Below are 14424 nucleotides of genomic sequence, written 5' to 3'. Positions count from 1 at the left end.
GTTTGATGGGTTAACAAGTTGCGTGGTAGTCTAAAAAAAGGTTTTTCAGTGGAAGAATGTGAAGAAGTTGACGAGGAAGAAGAAGAAAAAGAGTATAACGAAGAACCAAACAGTAAAAGTTACGATGACAATTAACACAAAATTTGACAATGAAAATGACAAGAAAAAATATGAAGAATATAAATTAAATATGTGGTAGCGATCAATTAAATATGAAAACATTGAATAAAAAACACGAAAACATAGGTGGTAGCGATCAATTAAATATGAAAACGAGTTAAATTTATGATTATAAAATTGTTTCGTTTTTCTGGTGATCAAAGAAAATGGTTTAGGATATATGAGGTCATCAGTTTGATTTGCCTAGTCTGGACGTCAAGTTAAATTTATGTTTTTTTATCAGATTTGATTTTATAACACAACTGATTTTTATATTTTAAAAAATTGTGTATCTGAAATTTAATTTTTTTCTTTAGTATTAATTTTAATTTTTTATAAAATAATATTTTATTATCGTAATCAATCATATATAATTTTTATCAAAATATATCAAATAAATCCACGCTTAGCGTCAATTCAAACCTAGTATATATAAAAAAAAATCTATCAAATAATAACATGCTATTCCATGTTTCGGATAAGGGAATAATATAAATACAGAACGGTATGCTATGATCCTAGTACGGGATTGGACAAGAAAAGATTTGTAAAGATAAAATGTAAAGTAAAAAACCTAACTATTGGAAAGTTATCCAGCGGCGAAAAAGATGAAAGAGCCACACGAACAAAGCTTTTTATAGCTCGTGACGATAATAATATTAGCCAATACCCATTTCAAGTATGCCACGTTGTACGTATGGAGCGGGACCTAGATGTCTTCCACTTCTTTCTGTCTTTTTTTTTTTTTTCTTTTTTCTTTTCTGGTTGCTTCGCTGTCTGAGACCATAGAAGACTAATTGATTGAGTAAACTAACTTAATTTACTAGTATAATTTTTTTATTGAGCCTAACACTAATATTATATTAGGTAACTTAACTTAATCATTAGAGTCAGTCAGTTCGATTTGTCTATGCTTTTGAGAACCAGAGAGATCTCTATCTGTATTTCATGTTAATGAGCTGTACAAGCATATTGTACTCCATTTTCTTTTCTTTTTTCTCTTTTATTTTCCAAATTATAATTTTTTTGGATGTCACGTAATCGAAGTTCGAGTATAAGAAAATTATCGTATAATGTATGATGGGCTTTGAGTCCGTTTCGTTTGATAATTGAATCGAGCTTGGCCCATATAATTATCGTATCTTGAATTGAACACACGGAAGATGTATAGAATTTCTACTAATAAATAGTAGAGTTATTTTCCCCAAAAAAAAAAAAAATAGTAGGGTTAATAACACACGCTGATCAAGCAATCCTCTTAAGCAACAATTGTTTCTTCAACATATTTCAATAAAATTTTCTCATCTAGAATATTGTTAAACCTAAATCAGTTTCGGGTTCTACTACCTAATCCGAATTTGAATATGTTGTTATGTTCAAAAATTGTTTTTTTAATCTATATATCATGTATGGATTATAACATTCTATTATCATACTTAAATCATTAGAGAAACTATTGTTGTCCATTATTTCCACCTACATATTCGGCTTAGTTAGTTATTAGTTATTACGATCAAATGACAAAGAGAAAGAGTAGGTGCATTTTAACTGTAACCAAACTGTCTATTAATGGACGTCATGGTCTTTAACATAATATTGATGGACGTTGGCCACTAAAAATATAATCATAAATTTAATTTTATTTCCATTTTCGGATTTCTTTATTCATGTGTCCAAGAGAGACAGGTTGAGTGTACCAATTTCTATATTGCATTCCCTATAAGTTTTATCGGTCCATTTAGTTTTTTTTTTTTTTCTCTCATGATACTCCCAGGCATCTAATTTGCATTTTCTTTAAATGACATTTATTTATTCATATTTTGGGGGTCTATTATCTGCTTCTCAATTTGACACGTGTCCATGAAAATAAACAGAGAATCTTGGTGTTGCATTTCCTCAGAATTAGATGGACTCTTAATTGCCTCTAGCTATATAAATAGTGGAAAGGTCGAAACCATTAATTTCAACCATAGCTTATCACAAACCTTTATTAGAAAAAACACAAGTCTCATATATTATCATATACATATATATACGCATACAAAGTGAGAAAATTATACTCTAGATTTTGTTTAACTTCAATTTTGTAATAATGTTGGATAGATTTTGGTCATGGAGATTGTTTGTTGCTCTCTCACTTTTCATCCATTCTCCAATTTGTTCTTCTGACAAAGGTAATCATATTCATATACTACAAATAGATTTCTTATGTATCTGTGTATTCATATTATAGTACTGTGTTACAGCTTTACCTTTTTGGTCGCAGCTCCAAACTACTCCTTCATGCGGAACGCCACAGGAAGTCCGAAGACGTCGTACTACGACTACATTATCATCGGTGGTGGGACCGCCGGGTGCCCTCTAGCCGCAACGCTGTCTCAAAACGCTAGCGTTTTACTGCTCGAACGCGGTGGCGCACCGTACGACAACCCCAATATCACGAGGCTCTCGTCTTTCGGAGCCGCTCTCTCTGACTTGTCTGAGGCCTCACCATCTCAGCGTTTTGTATCGGAGGACGGCGTCATTAACGCACGTGCTCGAGTTCTCGGTGGCGGAAGCGCTCTCAACGCCGGCTTCTACACACGTGCCGGCACCAAATACGTTAGGTTAGTGCATCTGAAATACTAATACGCGTGCATGCGTATATTTACAAATATACATTTCACCTACGATGAATTTTTTAATTCAGAAAGTCTTTTCGTCTACTTTATCTATAAGTATTAGTATAAGTTAATTATAAGTAAATAATGCATAATATCTTGCGACCGTTTTCACTACACCATAGGTTAGAATGTCTACAGTCTAGTTTAAATTATTCTTGAAAAAATGGCGTAATTAGTTTGTGATGCATAGTAAAAAAATAAAATTATCGTCCCTACCAACTCTCGCTGTAGAGAGATTGAAGGATTCACACTGAAATTTAAAATCATAGTTCGAGTGCTTTGAATAACAAAAAAGTATCCGAGTTTTTCCACTTTCTATATATAAAAAGTTTCCATCATGGAAATAAATATTTGATCAATCCATATGGACATACATTAATATATGTAGGACAACAGATGATATATACAACTGTATTCATTTAACATAGTATTTATGATTGTAGTTATTTTTTTTTCCTTTTTTTGTTTTTTGTTGGAAAATTAGTTATTATTGTTGTTGCCTTTGGTCCGTCGATGGTATAACATAATTAATACGAATTGAAATGTTGTTAGGAACATGGGTTGGGACGGAGCGCTAGCGAACGAGTCGTACCAGTGGGTAGAAGCTAAAGTGGCCTTTCAGCCTCCGATGGGGCCGTGGCAAACCGCCGTGAGAGACGGCTTATTGGAGGCTGGGATTGTCCCTAACAATGGTTTCACTTATGATCACATCAATGGCACCAAATTTGGCGGTACTATTTTTGACCACAATGGCCATAGACACACCGCCGCCGATTTGTTAGAGTACGCCGATCCCAAGGGTATTACCGTTCTTTTGCATGCTACTGTCCACCGGATCTTGTTTCGAACTCGAGGTACTTAATGTAACATTTCTACTTTTCTAGTATAAAATCACCGAATAAATAAATACATACAATGTTAGAAGTTGGATATATTATACACTACTAAATGCATTTTCATGGGTTTAAGTTTATAAGTCATCCTAACTTTTTCTCTTAATAAATTGATGTGGTTTGATTGACATTTGTGCAAAATCAATGTCTTTATTTCTTTTTCACTATATATTTCATGTAAATTCTCTTAGTCCATTACTTTTGTTCATAAATCAAGTCTTTCTTATCACTTTATTCTAATGCATAATTCTGTTAAAACATTATATCATATGATTAACTAACAATCAATTCCCAATTATTCACGTTTAAGGTACCACCAAGCCAATAGCTAACGGAGTTGTTTACCGAGACCAGACCGGTCAGGCCCACCGAGCTTACCTAAAGGAAGGCGCATTGAACGAGATCATCCTATCGGCCGGAACCCTAGGGAGCCCACAACTTCTGATGCTAAGTGGTGTTGGTCCATCAGCTCAACTACAGGCACAAAATATCACGGTGGTGATGGACCAGCCTCAAGTGGGCCAAGGCATGCACGATAACCCTATGAACGCCGTGTTCATCCCCTCTCCGGTCCCGGTCGAGGTCTCACTCATCGAGGTTGTCGGGATTACCGGCGAAGGAACATATGTGGAAGCCGCCGGTGGTGAGAATTTTGGCGGAGGTGGCGGTGGTTCTAGTGGATCATCTACTAGAGACTACTACGCAATGTTTTCACCAAGGGCAACACTACTAGAGTCAAATTCAATGACCAAATTATCATCAGCCCAACCTTTTCAAGGAGGCTTCCTTTTGGAGAAAGTAATGGGCCCACTATCAACGGGTCATTTAGAACTCAAGACACGAAATCCGAAAGATAATCCGGTCGTAACTTTCAACTATTTCCAACATCCGGACGACCTTAAACGTTGCATTCGAGGGATCCAAACTATAGAGAGGGTCGTACAATCTAAGGCATTTTCTAGGTATAAGTATGCGGATATGCCGTTTGAGTATTTGCTTAACCTCACGGCGAGTACTCCAGTCAATCTAAGGCCGCCGAGAAGTGGTCCTGGAGCCTCGTTGCCTCCATCAGCTGAGGAATTTTGTCAGCATACAGTTACAACTATTTGGCATTACCATGGAGGATGTGTTGTGGGTAAAGTAGTCGATGGGGATTATAAAGTTATTGGTATCGACCGACTCAGAGTCATTGATATGTCGACCGTTGGTTATTGTCCCGGGACAAACCCTCAAGCCACCGTTATGATGCTTGGCAGGTAAAACTATCACATATGTATTATGTTGATGTTTGTATTTTTGGCTAAAGGCTAACGATTTTTCCATGACTATTCGCATGCAGGTATATGGGTGTGAAGATCTTGAAAGAGAGATTCACCAAAAAGTAGAGTTTTGAATCGGATCAGGATTTATGGAAACGTTAGAAACGTTGTATTAAAAATAAAAATGAGATGCATTGAAGATCTTTTTTTTGGACATCAATACCAAGATCTTATAAATGGTTTTATGGATAATACATGTTATTCTTAGTAATTTTTCTGTTTGATACTCATTATTGGACCAACTTGACGTGCATACGAATATATTTTCCAGTACCCTCTTCGTTGTTCATATTTTTTATTTATGATACTGACACCTGTATTATAAAGGTACAGTTCAGTGTAATTAAAATCACACCTTTTTTTTTATTTTTTTTTATCAACAAAAAGATCAGCTCATATGAGCCAATGCGAAGGAAAAAAATTTACAAACAAAACATGCTGCAGTGATGTACGCGCTTGGCGTGCTAAAGAATCCGCACTGACATTAGCATTTTTGAGAATAAAAGATAAGGAGAAAGAAGAAAACCCCTCCAAATCCATCTCTATATCGTCGAGATAGGTTTTGAAAGCCGGCCAGTCTTGAGGGGAAGACACCATCTTCACCAAGTCTGAGCAGTCTGTATAGAAAGCCACTTCTCGATAATCATGTCCAATCATGCAACGCAAAGCCCAAACAAAAGTTTCTACTTCTGCATGCAATGAGGAAAGAATCTGACGGAAATTGGTGGCTCCCTTTATAGTCAAACCATCCGTAGCGGCTGAACACACCCAACCTGCACCCGCGAAAGCGTTCCCCATATTCCACGATCCATCAACAAAACACCTATAATCCGAAAAAACAGTAGGCAGAGACCCTACTCGCCCTATCCCTCTATCATTATTGGCGCAAGGAAACGGCGATACTTCCTCCACCTCATCCTCTGTCTGAGCCTGTAACCATGTGGAAGACTCTCCTACCGCTATCCTAACAACATCCTCAAGCTTATCTATAACATTCTCAAATACACGAGCATTTCGCGCCTTCCAAATATACCACATAATCCAAGGGAAAGCCGCAACCTGAGCACCCGGATTAGCAGAACTCAAAAAATGATCCACATTTGCATACAGAAAAGCTGTAGGGAAAGAAACCTGACCGACCAGCACCTGAGCTAACGCCCAAACCTGTCGAGCTGGCGGACACTGGAAAATAGCATGATTTACCGTTTCCTCATCTTCCCCACAACGGGCACAACCTGAATCACAAGCAATGCCTTGCCTCCTCAAGTTCGCTGAAACCGAGATACACCCGGATAAGACTTGCCACATGAAATGCTTTATCTTTGGTGGACACGCCACCCGCCAAAAACCCGCTAGAAGCGGAGTAATGTCCGGCCCAAAGCGAGGCACGAGAGACCTCTATTTTGCCAAACGTTCTGTATCATACCCTGATTTAACCGAATACTTTTCAGATTTTGTAAAGTGCCAACCCAATGAGTCAACCATCTGAGGACAACCGAAAGGTAAAGCCCTGATTAAAACAGCCTCCTCCGGGGGAAACTGCTCAAGGAGCATATCTAACCGCCAAGAATTAGTTTGGCGATCGATAAGATGTGAAATTTTCAAAGAAGGATCCTGAAAAGGTCCCTTACTCACAGCTGGTCTTGGGGATTGAGCTGGTATCCATGGGTCCATATAGAGATGGAATCACCAGAGCCAACCCGTATAATAAGTCCTTTGTTTACCAAAGATCTAGCTGAAACAATATTCCGCCACCCATAGGATGGAGAATAAGAACGAATAGGATCCATAGGATTTGAGTTCCTATAATACCTGCCCTTAAAAACCCGTGCAAAAAGGGACTCATGTGCCTCGATCAGTCGCCACAACTGCTTTGCCAATGAGGCAGTGTTAAAATCATCCACATTCCTAAAACTCAAACCCCCCAACTGCTTGCTCCCACATAATTTCTCCCAGGCTAACCGATGCATCCCCCCAGACTACCCGAACTCCACCAAAAATTTGCCACCGCACTAGTTAGTTTGGATGTGACTGTTTTTGGTAGTCGGAAACAGGACATGACAAAGGTCGGTACCGCAGTGGCGACAGACTTTATCATAACCTCTTTCCCTCCTCTGGACAGTTGCTTTGCTGTCCAACCTTTTGTACGGCTCTGTAAACGATCCCGAACAAAGGAGAAAACTTTCGTCTTAGACCCTCTCAAACTCTCCGGTATCCCTAAATACGAACCAATCCCGCCCAACTTCGATATACCCAGCACCTCCTGCACCTCACGCTTAACGACCTCATCTACCTTGTGTCCAAATTGAATGGAAGACTTATCAAAATTTATTTGTTGCCCTGAGACCGCCTCATATTGCTTTAAGATGTCCAAAATAACCCCACATTGATCCTTATTAACCCTACAGAAAAAAATACTATCATCCGCAAACAATAAATGCGTGATTGCCGGACATTTAGTAGCCACCTTGATCCCTGTTATCCTTTTTTCCCTCTCCGCCTTCCGAATATTGATAATGAGGACTTTTGTACATAGAATAAACAAATAGGGAGATAAATGATCACCCTGACGCAATCCTCGCTTAGGAACAATCAAACCATTAGGTTGACAATTCAGCAGGACCTTGTACTCAACCAAAGAAACACAAAACAAAATCCAGGAAACCCATTTGTCCGAAAAACCCATTTTACGTAGCAAAACATCAACGAAACCCCACTCGACCCTATCATATGCCTTACTCATGTCTGTTTTAATTGCCATAAACTTCCCCTTACAAGACGGGTTTGTCCTTAGGTCATGAAACATATCTTGAGCAATGAAAATGTTATCCGAGATCAGTCGACCTGGCACAAAAGCAGACTGAGTCTCCGAGACAAGATTTGGTAGCACCAATTTTAACCTGTTGGCACAGGATCTTGGAAATGATCTTATACCCCACATTACATAGACTAATCGGGCGTAATTCCGCCATCCGGGTCGGCTTTGCCACCTTTGGAATAAGATAGATGTGAGTTTGATTTAAACTCCTATCAAAAACTCCTACTCAAAAAAATGATTAACCATGGATACAAGGTCGGCTTTGATAACCCCCAAGCCTTCTGAAAAAACAAAGCGGTCATACCATCCGGTCCCGGAGCCTTATCCGGATGCATCATAAACAAGACCTTATGAACCTCCGCCTCCGTCACCGGAGCTGTTAAACGCTCATTGATCTCTTCCGTTATTACCCCATCGACCTCACTTAACGCCTCCTCAAAAGAATCTGGAGAGATCGAAGTAAACAGGTCCTCAAAATAAGATACAACAGTGTTGCAAATATCATCATCCTTTGTAGACCAAACATTATTTCTGTCATACAGACCAACGATTCGATTCAGAGCTCTCCGCTGCTTTGTTTGCACATTAAAATACTTTGTATTTTTGTCCCCCACCCGCATCCACCGTTTCCGACTTTTTAGGTACCAATAAATCTCTTCATCCATGTACACCTCGCGCAATCTGGAGGTTAAGTCCGCAAGCACCTCCGAACCAACCAAATCATCCGCCTGAGCCACCTCCAGCTGTCGTTTAAGATCCTCTATCGTCTCCCTCCCATAAGGAACTTGTGCCTTCCGCCACTGAGAGATTGTGCGTCTGCTGTTCCCTATTTTGGTGACCAAACCATGGGAATCCTGAACGCAATCAGCCCCCCAGCCCGCGGAAATAGCCCCCATTAAACCCGGTTTACCAACCCAACTCCTATCAAACATAAAACACCGACGCCCACGCGGTCGTTTAGCCCCAATACTAACCACCAGAGGTTTATGATCCGAGGCGATCATAGGAAAATATTCTGTCACCGTATCCGAGAACTGATCGTGCCACTCTTCATTACCTAGAGCCCGATCCAACCGACACCGAATCGGTTTCTTATCCCGCCAGCCCCTCCATGACAAGTAGTCCCCAAGATATGGAAACTCCAAAAAACCACAATCCTGAATCATTCCATTAAAATAACGGAAAGATGCTGCATGCCTAAGTTTACCCCCTCGTTTTTCATGATTTCCTGTTAACTCATTAAAATTTCCGACAACAAGCCAAGATGTTGATATTAAAGTGCTTATCCGTAATAACCTTTCCCAGACCATATCACGATTTTTAGGAACTGGGTCTCAATAGACAAAGGTGATATTAAAAACTTTGCCATTGAGTACCGCTTCTATATCAATTATTCTGTTGGTTGCCAATAAAATTGAAACATTAAAATCATATTTATTATAAAATAAAGTCAAACCTCCATTACAACCAACATATTCCACTGTTTTTAAATTTTTATAGCCAAAATGGCCTACAAATTGTTCAAAATAAGAAAAAGATTGTTTAGTTTCCATAAGAAATAAAAAATTTGGCCTATGATTCTTCCATAAATCTCTGAGATGTCCAATGGTGGCCTTATTACCTAGACGTTGACAATTCCAACTTAGAATATTCATTTACTAATATTTGGTTTTGGTGGCTTAACTCCACCATGACCGCCTTTCACCCCTTCCTGGGTCCTTAGAGTAACACCGCTTGCGCCAGACTCCTGTCCATTTGGCGGGGGACGTCTTCATGGAGACAGAAGCATATTAGCGTTCCTCTTTTTAGTTGAAATCCCTCTAAGCATCAAAGCCCCATTTCCCTTCTTCCCTTTGTCTCCTAACTCCACATTGTTTGGAAGTTCCAATGCAGCCTGCTGATCACCCTACACTTTGTCACCTGTCGTCTTTGCACCATCGTTCTCTTCAAGAGACTGATCACTTGATGCCTCCACCAAACCAGAACCATCCCCTGGCTCACCAAACTTCTCCCCATCAGCATCTTCAACAATCTCGTCGACCTTACTATCCACACTAACAATATCTGGATCCTGCATAACCGCACCATAAGTGTCCGATGCCACCGAGTTTCCAATCAATCCTACTTGTGCCGAAACTGCTGAAGACTGGGAAACATCCTCCTCCACCAAAGTTCCCTCCCCCATTCCATCTTGCGAGCCAAGAACAGAGTGATCATCCTGATCCATCTCCGCTTCAAATGAGGCCAAAGGAGGTCCCCCCCATTACCTCAGCAACTTCACCCGTCCCAAGAGTGGGTCCAGCAGACCTGTCACAAACTTCTGTGTCATCAAGAATCTGACCCTCCTCCACGAGAACTTGACCCTCCTCAAAAGAACCAGAAACCTGAGCATCCTGATCCATGGCTACCGCCGCCATTGCCGACTCCTGGAAGAGTGATTTCCTGACCTGTCGATGCTTTCTTTGCTCAAAAAGCTGTCCCCCTTACCTCCTCCGAAATCAATGGCAACATAGAACCCTGTCGTTGACGAGGCTGACCCCGAACTACCCCGTTCCTCCCTCTCTGGTCTTGCGTACCCGAACTGGAGGCTCCTTTGGAGAAACCCTTCTGCCGCGACGAGTCTCTCCTGCCATGCTCAGACTGAGACCATGAACCACCAAACTGGTGTCCATTATTGCCTCTAGACGACCCAGCCTGACCCGTATTTCTCCTCCCCTCAGCCATGACCGCACCCTTATAACTCATAAATTGAGCTTTGTCAGGCTGATCCACCCTAACCATCGAACCACCTTGAACCACACCTTTAGCTACTGGGCAGACAGTTTCATCATGACACAGACTAAAACATTTCTTACACCACCCATTGAGTTTCTCATAGTCAAGCTTGACAATTGTAACTTCTCCATCAAAAAACTCAATATCAAGTTCAAAACAGATAGGCTTACGACCATCAATCGTAACCTGCACCCGACCATGGTCAATATCAACCGCTTCAACCACCCCCAAGTCTGATCCAATGTCGCGGAAAGTGGGCTTTGCCCAAAACTGGATAGGAACGTCAGACACCCTGACCCAAAACTTCAGCGATGATGGATAAAAAGGATCCACCACTGGAGTCCACCGCACCATAGACACCATCCAGGAATCAAAGTGAAACGGCTCCATTGACAAAACCTCATTGATGTCCGCTTCCTCATCAAAGTCGAACTGGAATTTACCATAACCTAGATCAGCACCAGCCACTTTCCCTTCTACCTGCCAAATGCGCGGAAACATGATCAACAACGCTTTCATGTCTTGCATATGTGGCTTGAAACGCCTCCCAACAATCGTCTTCGAATAGCCAGCAATAAGCGCAGAGTTGTCAAAATAAGAGATCTTAACTCTGCGCATCGGTCTTGCTTCATTCTCCTTCTGACCAGACAAACCCTTCCCCAAAAGCCCCGCTTGTGACATCGTTACCCAAATGAAAGCACAGCAACGAATCGTAGACAAAGATAGTAACCCAAATTTAAATGCCAACAAAGAGAGATAAGCAAAAGATGTCTCTCCACCACAACACCCAAACCCGTTTTATATAAGTTGCCATACCAGTAAAGCCAGCAAACCAGATCAACTAAATTAGGAAAAAACATCTGCCCAATCTCCCGAATCTGCAAGAAACCTCCAAGGAAGGAAAGAGGATCCATCCCTAACCAATAAGATACGATTTTCCAATCCGTATCCTCAACAATTAACCAAATAACCAGCGAGAACTGATCCCAAATCCCATCAAAGCCCTCTCAAATCGCTTCCCCAAATACCAAAATCTGAGAGAATCCGCAAAGGTCCACCCCTGAAAGGAAAACAAATCAAGCGATTGAAAACCGTATCTTTGGCCGATTTGCTCAAAACACCAGCACTGTCCCCACATCCGCAAATTTGCAATCCCCAACACAGGGATAAACTCCGAAAAGGAAACCAAATGACAGGATTGAAACCCATATCCTTTTCGAAATCTCCCAAACCATCCATATCGTCACCCCAACTGAGAGATTTGAGCTTCTATCACCCAAACAAACCCAAAACTTCGCCCACACCATAGAACCGTATCCCTTGTATTCCCGAGAAAACCCCAAACATCCACCAGCCACAGAAACAAGATCATGGGAGGTTTAAAACCCTAGATCCATCGTCGCCATCGAAGAGTTTTTTTATTTTTTTTAAATCACACCTGTATTTGCAAAAAGAAAAACTAACATTAGTACAAAACGGAGCACAATGACACAAATATATACAAGCCAAGCAGAGATCATAGGCAATAACTCACGATAAATAAACACAACATTTTTTAAGCTCTCAAACCCTAAAATTTAATATATTAACACCTATTTCTCAGTTTTCAAACTCCTCTGTTCCAAATTCTGGTTTCAAGACCCCAACCTTTCTTCATTTTTAGACTTTGATCTCTATCTTCTTTTTTTTTTTTTTTGAATCTCTATCTTCCTGTTAGGTAAGAACAGGCGAAGTGATTGTTCCTTTATAGACAACAACTTGACTAGAGATTCCTTTATAGACATCAACTTCGGGAACTCTGCTTTCAACTTGGTCGCATCAAGCGCATTATTACTCCTCGGAGCTACAATCACTTTCGCATGTTCTTCGAAGTGAAGTTCGGATCAAAAGTGGAAAAACTATCTGTACATCTCTCTAGGCTATAGCTTATTTTCAATCCGATTTCACCACCCTATCTAATTTATGTTCACAAGCTGGCCCCATAGGTTTAAATTGTTGTCTGGTACAACCTCGAACCAATACGTGGCTTGAGAACGATTCCTTTAAATTAGATTGGTGACGGAAATTACCAATATTAAGAAACAACGTTTTTTATGTGTTAAATAGGGAAAAAGAAAACAGAAAAACGATTTATTGGTATAAAACTTTCAAATAACGAAATTCTCTAGATGACTAGATCATGAAAGTTTTGACCAACAATTCCTTACGATTTTTTATAGGAAGATTTATGTCACAATTAGATACATTATACATATACATGCAGATGTATATAACATAAAGCCGGGCCAATACAAATTTCACAACAAAAGTCAAAAGGCCACCGAACTTCTCAAAACCCCACCCAAAAAAAAGGGAATAACAATAAGAAAAAGAAAAGAAAAATAAGAGAGAAACCCCGTTTGGGTTAGTAAGAGCAAAAGCGTAATTTTCAACGTCAACGGAAATTGGCGGTGGCCTTGTAAGTCTTACCGGCGCTCCAGTTAGCCGGAGCAACGTTCCAAGCATAGATGGTTTGACCTGTGGTGTAAGAAGTGACCCTGAAAGATAGAGATTGACCATAGAGAGACGAAAATGCTTGGTAAGACGCTCCCCAATTGTGGCTCATGCTGATCCAATTCGTCCGGCTACCTTTCACGGCCATGCTCTTGATATCTCCCGCGCCACCGACGTTCATCACGAATATGAGAAGCCAATATGCATTGCCTTGGAATTGAAACCTCATACCTCCACTCCTTTGGCATGCCACTCTGTATACATCATTAATCACATATATTAGTTATAACGTTTTGGAGTATACATATAACGAAGGTTAATTAACTAAGTGTCGTAACTATAAATACCTTCGGTATGCAACTGGGATGATACCGGCCCTCCAATTAGCGAGTTTCATGAAAGCCGGTTTAGCCATATCGAAATGGGTTCTAGGAGGATTGCACCAACCACCATTGTTGGAGTCTTGGTACCAATTAGGAGGGCAAAGGTTGGTGGCTGTGACCACCGTTGATGGGTTTCCATAATAACAATGCGGTGACTTCATACACGTTATTTGAAAACATTGGCCGCATCCGTAACCGTCTTTGAACAACGTTGTGCTTAGCGCTGCTGTGGCCACACCGTAACCGCTGTTAAAAAGGTTTCCGTACCCACATGCACCACCTGCATATATACATAAAATTATTAGTTGATATCCAAAAATGGTGGGCAGACTTCATCTTCATGCATGGTATATGCAAGAGAAGTGCAGTGAAATTGTTAACGTACCCATAGTTTCACTACCGGTCTCGTCGCCGTAGAAAGTGGCGTGAGCATATCTCCATGGGCCTGGTCGATAGTATCCAGCGACGAACTCACCGGAGATGGCGAAAACGACAAAAACTATCGCAAAGAATTTGTTCAAACTCCAAGAACTTTTGATTGGACCCATCTTTAGGTTTTTATTTGTTCGATGGGTTTGCTTAATTAGGGTTTGTGTTTTGTTTGTTTGTTGATGAAGTAATCGAATTTGAGACTATCTTATATAGAGGGGATTTTTCAACGACAGTGGTGGTGGCTACGTGAGGGTCACTATCCTTTTTTGTCCGTTTATATTGGAGACTTTTTGTCCGTACTGGTTGGGATTTGTTTAATTTCATTGAATTTTTGCCATAGAAAATACTAAATAAAATATAGAAAAACAAGTCAATTGTTGTTTAAGCGAGCAAAATTTTATTATATAGGACAAGTTGACGTGCGAGCAAGTTCTATAATAAGCGGTTCGTGTACCGACTCTATCCAATCTTTATACGTGCGTCTATGTA

The 14424-nt window shown here is 40.4% G+C and overlaps 2 protein-coding genes across 2 annotated transcripts; one reads left to right on the top strand and one right to left on the bottom strand.

The window, feature by feature from the left end:
* Window positions 1-1757: 1757 nt before the first annotated feature.
* On the top strand, window positions 1758-5245 carry LOC104739903 (protein HOTHEAD-like). The gene is made up of 5 exons (XM_010460381.2): window positions 1758-2333; window positions 2426-2765; window positions 3375-3676; window positions 4026-4971; window positions 5055-5245. Exons 1-5 carry the CDS (start codon window positions 2252-2254, stop codon window positions 5098-5100), a joined length of 1716 nt encoding a protein of 571 aa, XP_010458683.1. The 5' UTR covers window positions 1758-2251; the 3' UTR covers window positions 5101-5245.
* A 7568-nt stretch (window positions 5246-12813) lies between these two features.
* Window positions 12814-14110, bottom strand: LOC104739902 (expansin-A7-like). Its single transcript, XM_010460380.2, has 3 exons — window positions 13889-14110; window positions 13468-13783; window positions 12814-13374 (listed from the first exon to the last, which is right to left on the bottom strand). Exons 1-3 carry the CDS (start codon window positions 14049-14051, stop codon window positions 13062-13064), a joined length of 792 nt encoding a protein of 263 aa, XP_010458682.1. The 5' UTR covers window positions 14052-14110; the 3' UTR covers window positions 12814-13061.
* Window positions 14111-14424: the final 314 nt, after the last annotated feature.

This window comes from Camelina sativa, chromosome 14 (genome assembly GCF_030686135.1).
Source record: "Camelina sativa cultivar CO46 ecotype springtype chromosome 14, ASM3068613v1".
Classification (NCBI taxonomy): domain Eukaryota; kingdom Viridiplantae; phylum Streptophyta; class Magnoliopsida; order Brassicales; family Brassicaceae; genus Camelina; species Camelina sativa.
Note: the sequence above shows the minus strand (reverse complement) of the source record. Positions and strands in the feature narration are given on the sequence as shown.